Here is a 21,179-nt window from a genome sequence, read left to right as displayed (position 1 = left end):
AGACAGTACTGAGACAGGTCATTATGGAGGAGGTCGGGGTTACACAGTACAGATACATGTCGTTATGGTGGAAGTAGAGTTTAGCGAGGGGTTAAGGAGGGTTAGACAGTAAATACAGAGATGGGTCATTAAGGCACAGGTAGGGGTTGGCCGGTGAAAACAGAGAGAGGTCATTAAGGAGCAGTTAGGGGTTAGACGTGCTTTCTTGATAAAAAATTATTGGATTTTGTATCTTGCTGCATATCAAATTATTCCCCAAGGACCCATAGCTAGGCTGTAGTCTTGGCCGTAACACTTTTTGTGTGTGTGTGTGTGTAGTGTGTCTGGTCCAGAACTGTCACCTCGGTCCAGTCCTGAAGACTCATCAGAAGACCGGCGCCTTAAGTGAGTCAAATATTCATCGATATAATCATCAGTATATTCATAAATCACCTGCAGGATATTCAAAATTCAGTCCGTTTTTTTCGGATTATTGCGGCCAAAAATCCTTATTTGGCTGCTCAAGTGAAGTGAAATATACAATCCTGTGTTTGCACTAATTTTGTTTGAATGATCAAAAAACTAATATGGATCATTCAATTTTTTTTTATTATTCTTTAGAAGTCATTGAATGGGAAACGTTGATCAATATGTTTGCTTGTTCGTAATCATAAAGAACGTAGTGACGTTTGATTGGGGAAGTGTGATGATATGTCTGCAGCTGACATTTAGTAGATTTGATAACATATAAACCCCTCAAGGAAAGTAAAATGACCTAACTACATAATGTACTGTCATAAAAGTCTGAGATTCACATCACAGACTTTTATGAAGCTAGCCGGTCTAGCGCCACAAAGTTAACATCTAGCTGACAGCTTGCAGAACTGTCGTCTCACAAATCAGACTAGATTAACATCTACATTCTGATGGCAAAGGACCTGGCGGACATCTTTTGCTAAGTGCTAGCCAAATGCTGGCTAACTGCTAGCTATCGCCTTGCTAACATCTAGACGACTTCTGGTCCAAAGTTAACACCTGGCTAAACCCTGGCGGACATCTTGCTAACGACTGGTTAACAACTAGCTAACATCTAGCTGACATCTAGCTTAACTCTAGTGGACATCTGTTCCACACACAGTGAATGACTAGCTAGCTAGGGAGCATGTAGTGGTTAGAGAGTACTGAGACAGGTCATTAAGGAACGTGTAGCGTTTAGAGAGTACTGAGACAGCTCATTAAGGAGCAGGTAGGGGTTAGAGAGTACTGAGACAGGTCATTAAGGAGGAGGTCAGGGTTAGAGAGTACTGAGACGGGTCATTAAAGGAGCATGTAGGGGTTAGACAGTGCAGAGACAGGTCATTATGGAGCATGCAGGGGTTAGACAGTACTGAGACAGGTCATTAAGGAGGATGTCGGGGTTAGACAGTACAGACACAGGTCATTAAGGAGCATGTAGGGGTTAGACAGTGCAGAGACAGGTCGTTATGGAGGAAGTAGAGTTTAGCGAGGGGGTACAGTAGGTTTAGACAGTTAATACAGAGATGGGTCATTATTAGGCACAGGTAGGGGTTGGACAGTGAAAACAGAGAGAGGTCATTAAGGAGCAGGTAGGGGTTAGACGTGCTTTCTTGATATAATTATTGAATTTTGTATCTTGCTGCATATCAAATTATTCCCCAATGACCCATAGCTAGGCTGTAGTCTTTGACCGTAACACTTTTTGTATGTGTGTGTGTGTGTGTGTAGTGTGTCTGGTCCGGAACTGTCACCTCGGTCCAGCCCTGAAGACTCGTCAGAAAACCGGCGCCTTAAGTGAGTCAAATATTCATCAATATATTAATCAGTATATTCATAAATCACCTGCAGGATATTCAGACTTCAGTCCGAACAGTTTTTTTTCGGATTATTGCGGCCAAAAATCCTTATTTGGCAGCTGAAGTGAAGTGAAATATAAAAAAATACTGTCTAATATGGATTATTCAATTTTGTCATTGAATGGGAGACGTTGTTTGACATGTTTGCTTGTTCGTAATCATAAAGAACGTAGTGACGTTTTGAGTGGGGAAGTGTGATGATTTGACTGCAGCTGACATTTAGTAGATTTGATAACTTATAAACCACTCCAGGCCAGTAAAATACCTATAGAACTACATCATGTTCTGTCATAGAAGTCAGAGATCCTCATCACAGCCTCCTGATAAAACAAGAGCCTGTTCACTGCACATGCTATACACAATCTAGACCTATGACGACATGCTGCTCAATGACGGGCCAAAGAGGAGAGGATTGTTCTGAACATATTGAAAAACCTTCATTACCTAAAGTGTCGTTGAGTACTCTGATTACCTAGGTGGCCATGTAAACATGGTAATCAGTATTTAAATAGTTATTTTAACAGTAATTTAATGACATACGTTATTAAATTACGTATGTTATTATGTGTCATGACATATTTGATTTGTCTCATTGTATGTTAATATATGCATGTTATATGAACAGTATGTTAATATGACAATCAGTTGGACCATATCAGGTTATTCATACTCCTATACATACATAACTAATGTGTGCATGTGCACCACAATAATGCTGATAATATCGACGATGTTTGTAGTGTCCAGGAGGTTTGTATGAATCTGGACAAGCCCGTCCTGAGGAGGTTTGAGTAAGTACTCAGGTTCCTAAGCCGACTGCGTCTGGTGGTGGAGCTGGCTTGGTGGCGTTCTGCAGCGGTTTGGTTGTGATGATTGCTTCTTGAACTTTGATCCATCAGAATCACAATAACATAATAATATAATGTTAAAATAATAACATCATAAATAAATATTTATAAATAATAAAATAATACTACATTACACAGTATTACTAAAAGTAGTGCAATACTTTAATAATAATATAATGTAATAATATAATGTATATAATATCATTATAATATAATAATTAAGGTCATAACAATCATTGTGACCCATTTTCCAACGTGGTGTGTGTGTGTGTGTGTGTGTGTGTGTGTGTGTGTGTGTGTGTGTGTGTGTGTGTGTGTGTGTGTGTGTGTGTGTGTGTGTGTGTGTGTGTGTGTGTGTGTGTGTGTGTGTGTGTGTGTGGTCTTGGTTTGATCAGGGTTTGATTTGGTGTTACTACTTGGTATAATTTGCATGAGCGTTTGATATGTATGATCTAAAGTTGGGTGATGTGTATGATCTAACTGTGTGATGTCTACGATGGGGGGTTGGCTTAGCTCAGGAGGTAGAGCGGGTTGACTTGGAACCGGAAGGTTGCTCGTTCGATCCCCGGCTCCTCCTAGATGAGTGTCGCGGTGTCCCTGAGCAAGGCACCTAACCCTAACTGCTCCCAACGAGACGGCTGTCGCCTTGCATGGCTGACTCCGCCGTCGGTGTATGAACCGTTGTAAGTCTCTTTGGATAAAAGCGCCTGCTAAATACCCTAAATGTAAATGATGTGATGTCTGTGGTGTGATGTGTGTGTGATGTGTGTGTGATGTGTGTGTGATCCACCAGCCCCTCCGTGGTGCTTAGCCTGGCTGCAGCTCAGTGGAATAAGAGACGCTCCATGCATGAAGCGACCCCTGTGCCTGCTGTAGCCACGCCCCCACCGCCTGCCGAGGTCATAACCACTCCCCCATCGCCTGTTGAGGTGGTAGCCACGCCCCCATCGCCCGCTGAGGTCAAAGGTGAACTCTCATCTAAATGCTAAATGATGTTTATAAAGTTCTAAATACTACACTAGTACTACATACTCCTAGTGCAAACAACGCCCCTATCGGGACAAGTCTGACCTTATCTGTACATTACCAAACTTTGCCATTTCATTACCTTTTTTTTACCCTACCATTACCATAACATTAACTTATCTTTGCCGTACCATTTCCTTATTATTACCGTATATTGGCCTTACCATTACCTTAACTCTACCTTACCATTAACAGATCTTTGCCTTACCATGACTTTAGCCTCCCCTTACCATTACCTTATCCTTACCTTAACATACTATTTACCTTACCGTTAACCAATCTTACATTACCTTATGTTTCCCTTATCTATACCCCTTCTTTCCTTGACATTGCCTTATCTTAACCTCACTCACCTAAAAACAGTTTACAGTCTATATTTAATGTTGTATCTCATTTGTGTGTGTGTGTGTGTGTGTGTGTGTGTGTGTGTGTGTGTGTGTGTTCCAGCTCTGTGTAAAGACAATCAGTTGGAGGGAGGTGCTTTCTCCCCTGTGACAGAGGAGGCCGAGGTCCGCGCCGACCGGCCTGCCCTCCAGGGTGGTGTCGTGGAGCAGCAGAAGACTCTGTTCTCCAAGAAAGAGCAGGTCTCTGGGGAGGAGAAGGCTGCCAAACCTATCGGACGGCTGCCCCAGCGTCTGTCCATCCTAGAGACCACGACCCCCTCCCCCAGCGACACCTCCTCCTCCAAGCGGGCAGAACTAGAGGGCTTGAAGGGCTCCACGAAGGAGGCTCTGTCCAGACTCCGTCCCCAGCGCAGCATCAGCGCTGAGGGCCCCCCCCTCATCATTGCCCCAGGGCCCACCTCTCCCTCCCCAATGGACGCCGGTGAACTGCGGCCCCGCCCGGCAGACCTCCGCATCAAAGACATGGACTTCTCCGACCTCCTTGAGGACGAGGACCATGACGTCTTGGACATGGACACCTTCGACTCCCACAAGGCGGGGAACCTCGGGGGTCCTCCTCCACCTCCTCCACTACCTGGTGGAGGAGGCCCACCCCCACCTCCTCCTCTACCTGGTCTCGGAGGCCCACCTCCTCCACCCCCACCTCCTCCTCCTCTACCTGGTCTGGGAGGCCCACCCCCACCTCCCCCTCCTCCTCCTCCACCCCCCGGTCTTGGAGGCCCCCCTCCTCCTCGGCAGGGCGGTGTTTCTGCTGTGATGAAGAGGAAGACAGTGAAGCTGTTCTGGAAGGAGTTAAAACAGGCCGAAGGACTCGACCGCGGACTGAAGTGTAAATTTGGCCGTGGGACGGTCTGGGCGTCCCTGGACAAGGTAGTGGTGGACTCGGCCAAACTAGAGCACCTGTTTGAATCCAAGGCGAAGGAGCTGACCGTCGCCAAGGTAACTGACCTCTTTTTGTTTACTCTTGGTTGTTTACTCTTTGAGTTTGTTAGTGGTGGATGTTTCTAGTTATTGTGGGATGTATCTTGTTCGTTAATGTCTCCAGTTACTGTAGGATGTTTGTAGTTATTGGTGGATGTTTGTAGTTATTGGTGAATGTATTGTGCGATGTCTTTTTCTAGTTATGTTGGATGTTTCTCACTAGTAAATGTTTCTTGCTATTGCTGGTCATTTCTCTTTAGTTAATGTTTGTAGTTATTGTTGGATTTTTCTAGTTATTCTTGGAGGTTTCTCTAGTAAGCGTTTCTCTGTAGTTATTGTTGGCTTTATCCCTAATTATTGTTGGATGTTTCTGGTTATTGTGAATGCTTCTAGTTCTTCTTGGAGGTTTCGAATAATGGTTGGATGTTTCTACTTATTGATAAATGTTTCTAATGATTGTACATGTTTCTAGTTATGTGGATTTGTGTAGTTCTTCATGGATGTTTCTTCGTTATTGTTGGAATGTTCCTGTATTATGTGTTGCTGCTTCTCTCTTCATTCACTCCTCTATGAACCACTTCAGAAGGGAGTGGAGGTGAAGAAGTCAGAGATTCTGGTCCTCGACCCAAAGAGGAGCAACGCCCTGAACATTGGGATGAAGGTGCTCCCTGCCGTTCACATCATCAAGGCTGCCATCCTGGCCTTTGATGAATTTGCCATCAGTAAGGAGGGAATAGAGGTACGAACTGGCAGCATCAGCCTAGGATTAAACTATTTCACCTTAAGAGCATTACCATGTTCCTTAGATGCTTTTCTCCATTGTTGTTGCTTTTCGGACTCTTCGCAAGTGATTCGTCAGTTTATAGATTCTGTGGATTCAGTCACAAAGTACAAACTAACTACCCAAGTGCCCTGAATATAAAAAGTAGCAAAAGATTATACCGGCAGTGCAATGCATAGATGTGCAAGTGCAAACAAAAGACAAGGCCCAGGGTACCTGTTTCCGAGATCTGACAGATGAGGAGCTGCGTACAATTGAAGACGGGGCCCTTGAATCAAACAACAGCCTTCGCTATCAAGGTTTTCACTGAGTGAAAGAGCCACCAGAAGGAGACTGACAACTGACCCGGACACCTGCAGCTGTAGTACAAATGCATGTTTGATCGATCGTAATTAAAGGGGACTACTTTTTGAGGTAGATGAACTCAAACAGAGTTAAAAGCATAATTATTAAAGTATTTGAATTGTTTTATTATGTTGGTAAGCAAGAAGTAGAATAACGGGATAATCACCTCAAGGCAGGGCATTAAACAGTTCTATAGGCCCATATCGAACTGTATATTGCCCTGCCGCTCGGTGATTATCCCTTACATAATCAACAGATGCAAATAGGATTTAAAAGATGACTTTAGAGATGATTTACTGTTCTGTTGCCTTATTATGGGAAATTATGGCTTCTTACAACAGTTTGCTAGCTACTAGCGATGAGGTCAGTGACAGATGTTAGCAGTGTGCTAGTTACAGTAACGTTCTGCCTGCTACTAGCAGTGCGGTGAATACCAGAGGATATCACTGTGCTAGCTATTAGCGGTTGGTTAGTACCAGAGGTTAGCACTGTAATAGCGGGGTCATCCATATGTTCCCCGGGTCCTATGTTCCCCGGGTCCTATGTTCCCCGGGTCCTATGTTCCCCGGGTCCTATGTTCCCCGGGTCCTATGTTCCCCGGGTCCTATGTTCCCCGGGTCCTATGTTCCCCGGGTCCTATGTTCCCCGGGTCCTATGTTCCCCGGGTCCTATGTTCCCCGGGTCCTATGTTCCCCGGGTCCTATGTTCCCCGTTTTTCCCAAAAAGGGTCCTATGTTCCCCTGTAGCCATACATACCAGGGAGCATAGGACCCTTTTTGGGAAAAGCAGGGAACATAGGACCCTTTTCCCAGAAAAGGGTCCTATGTTCCCCGCAATCAATCAATCTTTAAAAATATTTAAACTTTGACGCGACATTCGCGTGAGGACAGCCAATCGGCGTTCAACAGCGTGAGTGACATGTGTAACGTAACAGCCAATCGGCGTTCAACCGGCCAACTCAGTGCAGTGCAGTCCGGGGTGAACGGCAGTGGCGAAGTCACGCCCCTTCCGGTAGGGCTCATGGGACCTATGAGATCGAAAAATATGAATGGGTGTCAATGGAGAGAAAATAATAATTTTCTGGTCCCGGTCTTTATATGCCCTGGATTACACATATGTTGTTTGTGGATTTAAAGGATAATTTTTCATGCAAAGAGTTCGACCGTTTATTGTGCAATTGTTCAGATAAAGGCTGTAGAGAAAACACAACGAGAAAGACTACACGGCTCGTATATGACGTCACGCTCCCTGCGACTGGCGTGGAGAAGACCGACAATCTTCCCATCGGCATCACTGAAACTCTGCACGTGCCCCGATTTATAATGGTTTTCACCTCTTTCGATGCTTTTATCCTCCCCTTGGAATAAGCGGTGAAGTGGGGCAGAGAGATCGCCATCTCTGTGCCGAGTTCCAAGGGCGGGTGTGGTGACGTATATCATATGCGTCGAGACCAGCGAAGAGCTGTAGTTCACAAAGCGGCCTCACATAAACCCTAAAATTATCAAACTTCTTCACGAACATTTTTTGTTTTCTTTGGATGAAAAATTATCATTTAAATCCACAAACAACATATGTGTAATCCAGGGCATATAAAGACTGGGACCAGAAAATAATTATTTTCTCTCCATTGACACCCATTCATATTTTTCGATCTCATAGGTCCCATGAGCCCTACCGGAAGAGGCGTGACTTCGCCACTTTGTTGCCGTTTGCGACTCCCTTTATATAATAGTATATAATATAATTGTATAATAATTGTATAATAATATCACGGCAAAAAGCTCTGTGCGCCTCCGGATGGCCGTAGCGTAGGGATTGGGCTTCGGTTTGTTTACCGGCGTATGACTAGACTGCGTCAGGTTCTCCGACGTCTCTCCCTCTTCCATAAAAGGTAAAGACGAACACTTCACCTGGCCCTTCCTCGTGCAAGCATCTCTTCGGAGCTCTCAACCAGACAACTCAAGATGAACGACGAAGGTAAACTTTTCATCGGAGGCCTCAGCTTCGACACCAATGAGGAATCCTTGATGGCGGCTTTTGCCAAGTATGGAAACATCGCCAAAGCTGATGTTATCCGCGACAAAGACACTGGGCGGTCCCGTGGTTTCGGCTTCGTCAAGTTTGATAATGCCGACGAGGCCAAGGATGCGTTGGAGGGAATGAACGGAACCAGCCTGGATGGACGGTCCATTCGAGTGGATGAAGCCGGCAGAGGCAGATCCGGTGGTTCCAGAGGCGGCTTCGGCGGCGGCGGTGGCGGTGGCGATAGAAGCTACAACAACGATGGCGGCGGAGAAAGGAGCTACGGTGGTGGAAGCGGTGGCGGCGGTGGATACAGAAGCGGCGGCGGTGGTGGCGGATACAGAGATAACCGGGGCCAGGGAAGCTATGGCGACCAATAAGACAACTAGGCCCAAGACCAAAAATCTCCCTCACTGAAGTTCGTCAGTTGGCTGGCTGTATTTAAAAGATGCGCCACTCAAGAAAAATGTCCACGTGTTATTGGTGACCTTATTTTTTTATAGTATGTTCTGTTAGCAGCTTAAGCATATTTAAAGTTACTTTAAGATGTTCCCGCGTTGACGGGGTGTCTTAATATCTTGCTATAAATAAATCTTGCTTTTTCAACATATATCCACGTGGCTTTCTCTTCGGGGATTTTTTTGTGCATGCATTCCTTAGTGATTCTAGCGCGATTCCACATCCTTGAGTGTTCTATATTGCGGAGGGGACCGTGTACTAGCAGTTTCTTTCCAAGCAAATTCATTTCAGAAAGTATTTCACACACGAGGCCGACTGCTCCTCGTGTCCCAAATTGCGGCACGCTGCAGTCGATCCGAAAGTTCAATTTTCTTTGTTCTGCTCTTCAACGCCTGCATTTTAAATGTGCTGTAAAATGGACTGAACTTGTATAGGTGAACATCAATGTAACTAGTCGCACCAATAAATAACAGGCGGGATCAGTTTTGTACTTTGATATTTTTGTTTTGTTGCTCAATTTGGTTTCATGGAGACTAAACGATTTCTACAAATAAAGACATTGAACATGAAGAAAAAAGGTAGACATGCAATGGTAGTTATCTCGGCCGGAATTTGGCAGTAATGGTGGAAAAAGTAACAGACCGGGGAACATAGAACCCTTTTTTTTAAAAAGGGTTCTATTTTCCCCAGTCTCATACAAGGAGGGGAACATAGGACCCGGGGAGCATAGACACGCTCCCCAGTAAGGAGTCTGTCGATCTCATGGATTTTCTTCTCTCTCGCTGTGCAGAAGATCCTGACAATGATTCCCACCGAAGAGGAGAAGGTGAGGATCAAGGAAGCCCAGTTGGCCAATCCAGACGTCCCGCTAGGCAGCGCTGAACAGTTCCTGCTAACGCTAGCTTCCATCAATGCTCTGGCCCCGCGGCTACAGCTCTGGTCCTTCAAACTCAACTATGAAGTGACAGAGAAGGTATAAATCTATATACATGTCATATAAATACCCTAAAACTATCTGTTTTGATCATATAGACCGCGCCTTGTATTTGAGACGGGCCTATTTCTTTATTTAATGCCCGTTTTATTCAACACAGTGTCGGATGTTATATTGTTGGTCTACATGTTGGATTTTGATTGGTTAGTCTACATTCTGTTGGATAGTAAGAGGGTTAGTCTATATCAGGGGTTCTCAAAGTTTTGACAGCTGTGGGCCAATTTAGGAACCCAAAATTTGACTGAGGGCCGCCAAAGGAAAGAAAATCAGATCAAAACACACAAGCACGAGCGATTTCACGTGCACCAAATTTTCTCTCCTAAGTCTCCTCTCTAACCTCGTCCCTCTCCTCCTAACTCCTCCTCAGGCGCCTTCTACTCCTAACTCCTCGTAATTCCTTTTCTTATGTCTCCTCTCCTCCTCTCATTCTCCTGTCTCTCCTCCTCACCCCTATGAGGTCTCTTCCTTCCATGCCTCCTCTCTCTCCCCTCCCAACTCTTCCTATCTCCTCTTCTCATTTCGCCTTCTCTTGTGTCTCCTCTCTTCTCCTAACTCCTCTTCTCATCTCTCCTCCCTCTGTCCTCTCTCCCCCCCCCCCTCTGGAGGTCAGGTTCAGTCGCTTGTGGTCTATATGTTGTTGGATGTTAGTGGGTTAGTCTACATGTTGTTGGGTAGTTCATGGGTTACTCTACACGTTGGATGTTATTGTTAAAAGCCCACTATGCAACTTCGGGAATTACTTCGCTTTTTTCTTGGTTTTGGCACGCACATTTCTCTACACAGCGCCCCCTTCAGTTTCGTAGTAGATATTTTACAACACTGTCGTAACAACTCGTTGACGACCCTTCCCCATGCACTTCTACGCGAGCCATGTGCATTTGTTTTCAAAGAAGCCGGCGAATGCGTGGAGCCATGTCCGAAGTAGATTTTCATAAAGTGTAGGCAAGGTTATGCATTTTTAAAATTGTGAATTTGTATTGCAATCAACATAAAGCAATCCTTTTTTATAGTTGACGGGGAGAATTTATATCCTAGATTATAATTGTTTTATCTTATGTTGAACAGAACAATCAGTGTGAGAGTGTTGGCCAACATAATAATCGAAATAAACCAGAACCTGGATTCGGGGATTCAGTCTGTATCTGGGGGACGAGACAGACGAAAAGCAAAACATCAATGGAAACAAAGGTGTTTATATGGTTGCAACCAACAAGCAAGCTAGAAACATACAGGGCTCACAACAAAACGGTCGAGAAAACAATTTTTACAGGGCTCACAACAAAATGGTTGAGCAAACACATTTGTACAGAGGCTATCAACATCAAGAATACCACGAGGACAAAGTTCACCCAAGGGTACTTGCAATTTCAAAAGCAACACGGCCAAATCGGAGTCTGATTTGCAGTCTTCTTTTTCTTTCAGTTCACGCTATTCCTGAAAAGCTTGCCCAACGTTTACTCGTGTCTGGCCTCTCTGTCGGTCAGTCTCCCTTTTCTCTTCTTCTGTTCCTCCGACATTGGGTTTCTCCGTCTCTTTTTAGTCGGCTGATATATGATGAATGTAACAATCCCTTAGTTACTTGTGTTTATATCGAGCCGGTTCCGTGTTTGGGGGTCTGTGCCGTAAAGCAATTCGTTACTTCGCGAGACCCGAGACTCCTGCGAGAGTGGGCGGCGGGTCGCCGGCAGAAACATATTCCTTTTCTCCGCCAAGATGCGCAAGGGGGAGTCGAAACAACGAACAATCGAACAAAAATGTATAATGGAACCATCGCAATGACTCCTAGCCTGTTATATTAAGGTAAATCAAGCCAAAAAAGTTGCATAGTTCCCCTTTCACTCGTGTCTGATCTCTTTTCTGGTCCATTCTTCTTTTGTTCCACCGACAGTCGCCTCTTGGGTCCCTTATCAGTCGATTGATCCATGATGAATGCAACAATTGCCTCGCAACTGGCTGTTTATATCTAGCCGGTGCCATGTTTGGGTGTGTGTCTGTGCCGTAAAGCATTTTCGAAACTACAATCTGACTACATTTTCGAGGATACTTCCGCTGCGTCACATCCGGAATGTCCCGGTCCGAGCAGATCAAGTTGCATATGCGCTTTTTCACTGTAGAGGCGACATGGGAAAATGACACACCCACCAATGGACCCAGAAATGGATGCAGAACCATCAGCATAACTCTCAACCTGCATACTTAATGTAATTTTGGCTAAAAAAGTTGCATAGTGGGCCTTTAATGGGTGAGTCTACACATTTGTTTTGATACCAAGTGTGTTGGTCTACACGTTTGTGGATAGTTAGTGCGTTAGTGTACATGCTGTTGGATGTTGATTTATTAGTCGACACGTTTTTGGTGAGTCTTACCAAATGCTTGGTGACGGAGAGCACACTGGACAATGGAAATGAAGAGTTTGGCAAGACCAATATTTTATAGCTGTGTGCCCTTGGAGTTCTGGCAGGGGCCTGTCTGCATAGTAATGTGATGAACATCCTCCTTTATTGGCCTTGAATCGCAGAATCTCTTACCATTGAGACTCATTAACCTTTTATTTGTGTAGCAACTTTTTCAACTCCCTCAGGCTTAAAAAGGTTTTTGCGATATTAAAATGTTTGCTCGACACATTGTTGTGGTCAGAGCTGCTTTACTGTTGGCTGGTTATAATTTATTTCAAAGTCCCTCTTCTTTATTTAACCCACTCCACTTTTTACAATATCCTATCCTTATAGCATTTACTTGTAGAATGTTAAACAAGACACATCGTATTTGATCACAGGTAGTTTGAATTTAAGATCAGCATTATTTATCTTGCCTTCCATGCCTCAATATTTCAAATGAAGCCTATGACCCATTTAAAGATGTAAATGTGGCCTGTAGCACTTTTTAATATGTAAAAGTTGCTTAGAACACTTTTAAAAAATATTAATGAAGTCTATTAAAAAAAAAAATTAAATGTAAATCACACATTTAAAAAGGTAAATCTAGCACATTTCAAATATTTAAAATTTGAATGTAGCCTTAAACACATATTTAACATTTAAACTCACTTTACAATCAAAACGTAAATGATGTGGCGGCAATAAAGTTGACTAACTAAACCTGTTATTTTTCTTTAGTAGTAGTTAATTGACTACGGTAGTTGACTTCCATCTATATTAATTTATATCTGTCTGTGTAGACCAGTGATGGGCAGTAAGGCGATAGAAGTAAGGCGTTACTATAATACAATTACTTTTTTTCAAATAATGAATGAAGTAAGGGATTACAATTGCAAAAATAGTAATTCGATTACTTTTACTTTCCTGCAAGCAGCCTGCGTTACTGAAACGTGATTTTTTTTTGCCATTTTTTTTGCCATTTGCCATTTTTTTTGCCAATCCCAATAATTTGGGATTTTGCCGGATTTGCTTTGTGAGACTGTCTCGTGACATATAGCGGCGCGACGTCTAGAAGTAACCTACAGACACGTCACGTGTGTGCAAGACTCTTTCTTGTGTTAGGCGCACATGGCTAATTTGCATACGTGCACAGGATTCGCTGGCTCCGCAAGACAAATAATAAAACATATTGAATACTCTATCCGTCTATATATCAACGCATGCGTCTAGTTTTAATGTGATGTATTTTGTGTATGTCCAGTCAGACTTTTTGTCTCCCTTGTCCTATGTGGTCTTGTAGGCTATACTGTGTGAGCCGAATCACCGTCCTAAATGAATTCACGACGTGTAGATTGGTATTAATAAGGACTTGACTAGGCTATTTATCTATCTAGGCTAATAGTCAACAGTTATTCGCCAAAGGCGAAGTGAATAGTGGGGAATAGCCGACGAGACTGAAGGATTATTTGTCGTTATCAGCTGACATTTAGAGTTTGAGATGTCAATCATGGGATATTGCCCAATATCCCGAGATAGCGAACCAACCAAATTGCGTCATCTTTGGAGGTTCACCTGTAGCATATAAATATGTATAATATCTATGTATTTATCTCTGAACCACATCCTTCCACACACACACAGTTCAAACACATACTCTTATTTTACATTAGAACATCCTAAATGTGGCATGCAACAGCATTTTCTGTTTTGGTAAACACATTACTCTTCTCTGCACTGCAACTGTTAAAAGATGTAAATGTTAATAGAGACTTTGGTTTTAATTATTTTATGGCTGTATTTTATTTACATCTATTTGAATGAAGGTGTGTACACACACCAAAACGATTTTCTTTAAATTAGACTGTTGCATTTAATTTATTTTTTTGTTTGCAATGTGCATAGTTAAAAAGATTGAGACTAACAAAAACAAGTTTTAAAAAAGCGTATTCAGGTTATGTATAGCTAGTGTGTTTTTTGAAAAGTAACTAAGTCAAGTAATTAGTAAAGTAACTAATTACTTTTGAAAATAAGTAATCAGTAAAGTAACTGGATTACTTTCTTGGATAAGTAATCAGTAATCAGTAACTAATTACTTTTTCCAAGTAACTTGACCAACACTGGTGCGGACACCCTAAAGACTAGAGCGGCCCTCTTCTGCTCCTCTGCAGGACATCGCGGAGCCGCTGTTCGACCTGAAGCTTGGCATGGATCAGCTCAGCAAGAACGAGACCTTCAGGAGGATCCTGGCTGCCCTGCTGGCCATAGGCAACTTCCTCAACAGCTCAAACGTACACACGCACGCACACGCACACACACACACACACTCTCTGTAACACACACACACACACACACAAACACATTCGCTTTTTTGCAAATGCACACAAAGGACATGAACTGTAGCTTTCAAATACACAGAAAGCGTGGGAAATTTCACATGCAAATACACCCGTATAGTTTCTAAAAATGCGACGTCCCACAATAAATAATCAGACATGTTTTGCTGGTTATTCCTAACACAGCCAGATTAAAAACATACAAGCACGAGAGATTTCACGTGCACCAAATTTTCTCTCCTAAGTCTCCTCTCTAACCTCGTCCCTCTCCTCCTAACTCCTCCTCAGGCGCTTTCTACTCCTAACTCCTCGTAATTCCTTTTCTTACGTCTCCTCTCCTCTCATTCTCCTGTCTCTCCTCCTCACCCCTATGAGGTCTCTTCCTTCCATGCCTCCGCTCTCTCCCCTCCCAACTCTTCCTATCTCCTCTTCTCATTTCGCCTTCTCTTGTGTCTCCTCTCTCTTCTCCTAACTCCTCTTCTCATCTCTCCTCCCTCTGTCCTCTCTCCCCCCCCCCCCCCCCCTCTGGAGGTCAGGTTCAGTCGCTTGTTGTCTAAAGACACAGATCAAAACTGATCCTGTGTGTGTGTGTGTGTGTGTGTGTGTGTGTGTGTGTGTGTGTGTGTGTGTGTGTGTGTGTGTGTGTGTGTGTGTGTGTGTGTGTGTGTGTGTGTGTGTGTGTTCAGGCTCCAGGGTTCGAGCTGTCCTACCTGGAGAAGGTGTCTGAGGTGAAGGACACGGTTCAGAGGCAGACTCTGCTGCACCATGTCTGCTGCCAGATACTGGATACCTACCCGGAGTCCACTGACGTGTACTCTGAGATACCAGCCATCACCAGGTCTGCTAAGGTAATCTTAAACCCTTACCTAGTACCTAACCCTCCACACCTACGCCTAGTCCTCTGATGTGTAGTCTGAGATCCCAGCCATCACCAGGTATGCTAAGGTAACCTTTAACCCTAAACTAGTACCTAACCCAAACCCTCCACACCTACGCCTAGTCCTCTGATGTGTACTCTGAGATGCCTTCACTTTCTATTTGATCAAAGCAGAGATGCACCAAGCCTTTGATACCAAATGTATTCAAAAGACAATCAGGAAGAATGCCATGTCTCCTGTCCACCATGTCTCCTGACTCCTTTGTTTCCACTCTCCTCCCCTGATGTGGCCTCCCGCAGGTGGACTTTGAGCAGCTGGCAGACAGCTTAGTGCTACTGGAGAGGAAGTGCAAGGCATCCGAGGAGAACCTGAAGCTTGTCTCCAAACACGAGACCAAAGCTGTCCTCAGGAACAAGATGAGCGTCTTCCTAAAGGACTGCAGCCACAGGATCGGGATCCTCAAAGTAGTGCACAGGAGGGTCATCAACAGGTCAACTAGTCACTCACTCACTCACTCACTCACTCACTCACTCACTCACTCACTCACTCACTCACTCACTCACTCACTCACTCACTCACTCACTCACTCACTCACTCACTCACTCACTCACTCACTCACTCACTCACTCACTCACTCACTCACTCACTCACTCTCTTGAACTCTCTCACACATTCAAACTCTCTCACACTCGAACTCTCTCACACACTCGAACTCTCTCACACACTCAAACTCTCTCACACACTCGAACACTCTCACACACTCAAACTCTCTCACACACTCGAACTCTCCAACACACTCGAACTCGCACACACACTCGAACTCGCACACACACTCGAACTCGCACACACACTCGAACTCTCAAACTCTCACTCTCACACACACTCAACCTCTCACGCTCAAACTCTCACACAAACTCGAACTCTTGACACACACTCAAACTCTCAAACTCAAACTCTCATACAGACTCAAACTCTCACACTCGACCTCTCACACAGACTCAAACTCTCACACTCGACCTCTCACACAGACTCAAACTCTCACACTCGACCTCTCACACACACTCAAACTCTCACACTCGAACTCTCACACACACTCGAACTCTCACAGACTCACTCTCACACACTCAAACTCTCACACACACTCGACCTCTCACACACACTCAAACTCTCACAGACTCACTCTCACACACACTCTAACTCAGACTTAGTGACTTTTTGTTGCAGGTTCCACTCCTTCTTGTTGTTCCTGGGCCAGCCGTCTCACGGTGTGCGTGATGTGGCCGTCACCCGGTTCTGTGGGGTCCTGAGTGAGTTCAGCCTGGAGTACCGGACCACGAGGGAACGCCTGCTCACCCAAAGACGCAAGAGAGCGGCCCACCGGGAGCGCACCAAGACCAGAGGGATGATGATCACAGAGGTACACTCGCCATAGTACAGTCCTAACCCTGACCCTGAACCGAATAACTACCGCTGTACTACTTTACTACTAGCAGTGGTTAAAACACACCCCTGACAGTATGACCCGCTCTACCAGTTAGACGAAACCTCCTCAGAAACAAGTCCTGAAGGACGTAATTGACCTTGATCTGAATTGAGTTTTCAACAACCAGTGTGATAAATATATTGAATAATCTCTTCTTATGTTCAGGGATGGGAAAACCGTAGTGGAACCTTAATATTACATTGTAACTACAGCTTAATACTAAACGGCACAAGTTAACCTTTATATTGCAGTATTAGTAGTGCTTTATGAATGTATAGTTTAACTACTACTAGCAGAGTTACATTACATTCAGACTACTGCCATGCTATTACAAGTAATAGTTAACCTTTATATAGTACAGTATAACTGCTAATTTACTACTATACTAGTAGTAATTCACCTTTTGTATTACAGTATAACTACTAATATACTGCTACTAGGAGTAGTAAATATCTAATCATACTACTATAATGACTATACTACTGCTACTAGTTAACCTTTAAATAGCAGCAACGACTAGTATACTAATACTACTAGTAGTAGTCAACCTATATGTTAAAGTATTACCACTATTATACTTTACCTAACCTTATATATTACAGTGTAATTACCAAGTGTTTGGGGTTAAACACAAAGATATAAAGATACAATCTGGAGACCAAAATATGATGAGAAGACGCCAGGAGAGCTTAGCACACCCGTCTCACATATATGTCTACATAACTGTGTGTGTGTGTGTGTGTGTGTGTGTGTGTGTGTGTGTTTCTCCTACCGGACATGTCGGTTTGTTTATATCTGAGATGTTTATTATCTTGTTGGTCTCTCTCTAACTGTCTCTCTCGCTCTCTCTCTCTCTCCCTCTGTCTCTGTCTCTGTCTCTCTCTCTCTCTCTCTCTCTCTCTCTCTGACTGTCTCTCTCTCTCTCTCTCTCTGACTGTGTCTCTCTCTGTGTCTAGACTGAGAAGTTCTCGGGGGCGGTGCCCTCCCAGGAGGCCAACGAGGACAAGGTGGTGGAGCAGGAGCAGGGGGAGAAGGAGCATGATCACATGACTAACCTCCTGATGACCTCCAACCCCCAGACTCTGAGACGCTCAAGAGGAACACGTAAACACAGACAGACACACACACACTTACGCATGTACACATACACATTGATTTACACCTAACAAGGTTATTTCTTGTTGCAGGTCAAGGCAGAGCGAGTCCATCCCAGTCTCCGGTATCCAAGGATGACATCATCACCGGTGGTCAAGACGACGCCACGGATGAGATCATGGATCAGCTTGTGAAGTCCGTTACCCAGAAGCCCTCAGAGCGCCCGGCCAGCCCCAAGACACGCAAACGCTCCCGCCTCAACAGGAAGTCATGTGAGTCCCCTGCTCTTCCTTCATTGGCTGACTCTGACCCGGCGATAATGATGTCCGTGGTCGTTACCTTATGTCACAGGTCATGATGGTCATGTGATGTCTTATCTTGTTGCTATTGGTCACATGATGAGGAGTACTATGGTTTTATTACTAAATTGTGTGTGTGTGTGTGTGTGTGTGTGTGTGTGTAGTGAGGAGGACTCTGAAGACTGGACTGAGTGTGGATGTCGTCCAAGCTCTCGGCCTCACTCCCGATACACTCTGATACACGCACCCTACACACAACCCAATACACACTAGACTACAGACCCACTCTGATACAATACACTACACAGTAGACAACACAACACACACAACCAAACCGACACACACACGATATTGCAAGTTCCTACACAACACTACACTTCACACTCACACAGAAGACAGGACTGCATAGGAGAGCACGGAGGACCTAAAGGAGACCACCCCATGGTCCCCAAAGGAGTGGGGGTTGGATTGGTATTCTATAAACGATGTCATGTACTAGTATACTATACTATGCTATATGATATCCTTGGTGTACGTTATATTATACACTTCATATGGTTTGGTGCAGACACTTAATAACGTCCTTTGTGTACATTTTAATTTGTATTCATTTTTAAAATTGTATATAAAAAAAAATGTCTCATTAAACTGAAATAAATAAAAATTAAAACCCTGTGTTTTGTGTGTGAAGGTTTTTTTTGGAAACTCCTCCACCATGTAGATAACTCCACTATTAGAGCATCTACTCCTCCACCATGTAGATAACTCCACTATTAGAGCATCTACTCCTCCACCATTTACACAACTCCATTATTAAATAACCTCCTCCATAGCACAACTCCCAGTCTTAATGCAGAAAGCTATAAATAATACAACTAATTATCTTCGTGTTTGTACAAACGTGGAGGAGAAACAAACAAACAAATCATTATCTGCTGCCGCTTAGAACTGTTAGCTAATAAACGCTGTTTGTAGAACTGTTGACGGCTGTGATTATCTTCAGCACTCAGCGAACAGCCTGAATATCACCTAGGCTGTGCCGATTTCATTCAACGAGAGAACCCCTCAAGGGAGGTAATACTTAATAAGATTACTAATATCAGCTATTATGTATATAATTCCCCCCCATCTTTTATGGACCCCATCCACACCAAGGCATAGGCTACAGATTTGGGGAGGGAGTTTAGGGGAAGATGTCACCAAATTAACAGTGAATGTAATATATAAATATATAATTAATACATTTACAATAACAAATACAATTCAGAAAGTATCACCCCTATCTAAACTTGAACGATCTATTCATCATACTACAAATGTATACAATTGTTTGGTTATTCAGATTTCCAAATAAATATCCAAATGTTTTAAAATTATATTTCTACAAAAAAACGTCTCCCGGGTTTGAGTCATCCAATCATTTTTGCCACAATGTTAAGGGAGAGGAGCGATCCTATAACGGGTCGTTTCTCATCTTATTTCCCATCCCCAAAAGCCCAGACAAACCTAATGTGAATCCATGCCCCTGTCCCTTGGCCACGCGGGGAGCTCCTCCTCCTCATCCCTCGTCCACCTACTCTCGCCCCTTCCTCTCTCCACCTCCTACTCTCTCCCCCTCCTCTCTCCTACTCTCTCCCCCTCCTCTCTCCTACTCTCTCCTCCAGCAGTGTGCCGGAGTGTTGATATCTCCGGAGCGGGCGGAGCTCCGTGTCTCATCCTATAAAGGCAGCTGGTGTGGATGATTTACAGACCGTAGCCGGTGTGAATGGATCAAAGAAGCTAGCCGGTGTGGATGTTTTAGAGACCGTTGCCGGTGAGAATGTTTCTGAGACCGCAGGGCAAGATGCTGGTTCCCAGCATGCTGCTGCTGCTTATGCTCCCAGTGACCGGCGCCGCTACGGAGCTCTCCGTGACGGAGTCTCTTCAGTCCGGACTCGCTGGTCTAGGGGTGTCGGGCGACCACGGGCCACCGGGCCTGGTTTCGCCGGGGTCTACCGGGGAGCAGGTAAAGCAGGTACAGCCGGAGGTGGCCGAGGAGGAGGGGAGCCACCACGGCGGAGGATTCAAGATCGTGCAATGGGAGTGGAGTTATGTTCAGACCCCCTACATCATCTCCGTGTGGCTGCTGCTCGCCAGCCTGGCCAAGATCCGTGAGTCCTGACATACATAAACTATTAAACATATATATGCATACACATACACATATTACACATTATAGACATGTTAACATTCATAGAATCATACTGTTATTATAACTGTCCCTCAGTTCGCTCAACGGACCGTCCCGTATCTGAAATGTAATATCCAATGTCTATAATATCTTATACCCCATTTAGTAGTAATTAAATGTATATGTATTATATCACATATATATTATATATCAGATTTAATGCATTTACTAATATATTATTAGTAAATGTTACACCTCTAATATATTACCCCTACCACCAATACAATATCATGAAATATGCCTCTAAAAAATAACTAGGCCTATTTCTCCTTCTACCCCTTCCTCATTTGTCTGTTTATTTGTCTATATCATCATCTGTCTATCTAACTACCTTTCTCTTTGTCTTTCTAACTACCTGTCTGTCAATCCCTTTTTACCTCTCCGATGGACTTTTTGTCTATCTGTCGAATTGTCTGTCTGTTTGTCTACCTGTTTGACGGTCTACCTGTTTTGTCTGTCTACTCGTCTTTCTGTCTGTCTACATCTCTATATGTCTCCCTGTCTGTCCGTCTGTCTACCTTTCTACCTGTCTGTCTTTCTGTCTACCTGTCTGTCTGTGTACCTGTCATTTTGTTTGCCTACCTGTCTGTCTACCTGTCTGTCTGTCCGTCTTTCTACCTCTCTGTCCGTTTGCCTACCTTTTTGTCTAACTGTCTGTTTGTCTGTCTGTTTGTCAACCTGTCTGTCCGTTTGCCTACCTGTCTGTCTGTCTGTGGGTGTGTCCGCAGTGTTCCACCTGTCCCAGCGCTTCACCACGGTGGTCCCGGAGAGCTGTATGCTAATCCTACTGGGCCTGGTCCTGGGGGGAGTCGTGCTCCTGGCCCATGAGA

At 44.2% G+C, this 21,179-nt stretch overlaps 3 protein-coding genes across 6 annotated transcripts in view; all 3 read left to right on the top strand.

Annotated features, from left to right (window-relative positions):
• fhod1 (formin homology 2 domain containing 1) overlaps positions 1-19,142 on the top strand; it is a 31,354-nt gene extending 12,212 nt beyond the window's left edge. For 2 of the 4 annotated variants that reach the window (XM_056607591.1, XM_056607587.1), the window contains 14 exons: positions 319-384; positions 1,726-1,791; positions 2,594-2,644; positions 3,495-3,667; positions 4,175-5,070; positions 5,636-5,791; positions 9,450-9,632; positions 14,200-14,319; positions 15,051-15,212; positions 15,542-15,732; positions 16,467-16,659; positions 17,682-17,829; positions 17,913-18,092; positions 18,284-19,142. In XM_056607591.1, the coding sequence (XP_056463566.1) occupies positions 319-384; positions 1,726-1,791; positions 2,594-2,644; positions 3,495-3,667; positions 4,175-5,070; positions 5,636-5,791; positions 9,450-9,632; positions 14,200-14,319; positions 15,051-15,212; positions 15,542-15,732; positions 16,467-16,659; positions 17,682-17,829; positions 17,913-18,092; positions 18,284-18,357 (2,659 nt within the window). In that variant the 3' untranslated portion in view covers positions 18,358-19,142. The remainder of the gene's footprint in view (positions 1-318; positions 385-1,725; positions 1,792-2,593; positions 2,645-3,494; positions 3,668-4,174; positions 5,071-5,635; positions 5,792-9,449; positions 9,633-14,199; positions 14,320-15,050; positions 15,213-15,541; positions 15,733-16,466; positions 16,660-17,681; positions 17,830-17,912; positions 18,093-18,283) is intronic. The other 2 variants (XM_056607590.1, XM_056607588.1) reach the window with 2 other exon arrangements.
• LOC130403300 (cold-inducible RNA-binding protein B-like) lies at positions 8,029-9,234 on the top strand. Its single transcript, XM_056607592.1, has one exon. It carries the CDS (start codon positions 8,143-8,145, stop codon positions 8,578-8,580), a length of 438 nt encoding a protein of 145 aa, XP_056463567.1. The 5' UTR covers positions 8,029-8,142; the 3' UTR covers positions 8,581-9,234.
• Positions 19,143-19,913: 771 nt separating the features above from the next.
• The window catches only part of slc9a5 (solute carrier family 9 member A5), an 11,137-nt gene continuing 9,871 nt past the window's right edge, over positions 19,914-21,179 (top strand). Inside the window, exons 1-2 of the mRNA XM_056607789.1 lie at positions 19,914-20,269; positions 21,078-21,179. The exon at positions 21,078-21,179 is cut by the window's right edge and continues 201 nt beyond it. Of these exons, the coding sequence (XP_056463764.1) occupies positions 19,939-20,269; positions 21,078-21,179 (433 nt within the window). The 5' untranslated portion in view covers positions 19,914-19,938. The remainder of the gene's footprint in view (positions 20,270-21,077) is intronic.

Source organism: Gadus chalcogrammus, chromosome 14 (genome assembly GCF_026213295.1).
Source record: "Gadus chalcogrammus isolate NIFS_2021 chromosome 14, NIFS_Gcha_1.0, whole genome shotgun sequence".
In the NCBI taxonomy this organism is placed as follows: domain Eukaryota; kingdom Metazoa; phylum Chordata; class Actinopteri; order Gadiformes; family Gadidae; genus Gadus; species Gadus chalcogrammus.
Note: the sequence above shows the minus strand (reverse complement) of the source record. Positions and strands in the feature narration are given on the sequence as shown.

What these genes read in the sequence shown, in the direction of transcription:
- LOC130403300 (XM_056607592.1), top strand. Translation starts at nt 8,143, where the DNA reads ATGAACGACGAAGGTAAACTTTTCATCGGAGGCCTCAGCTTCGACACC.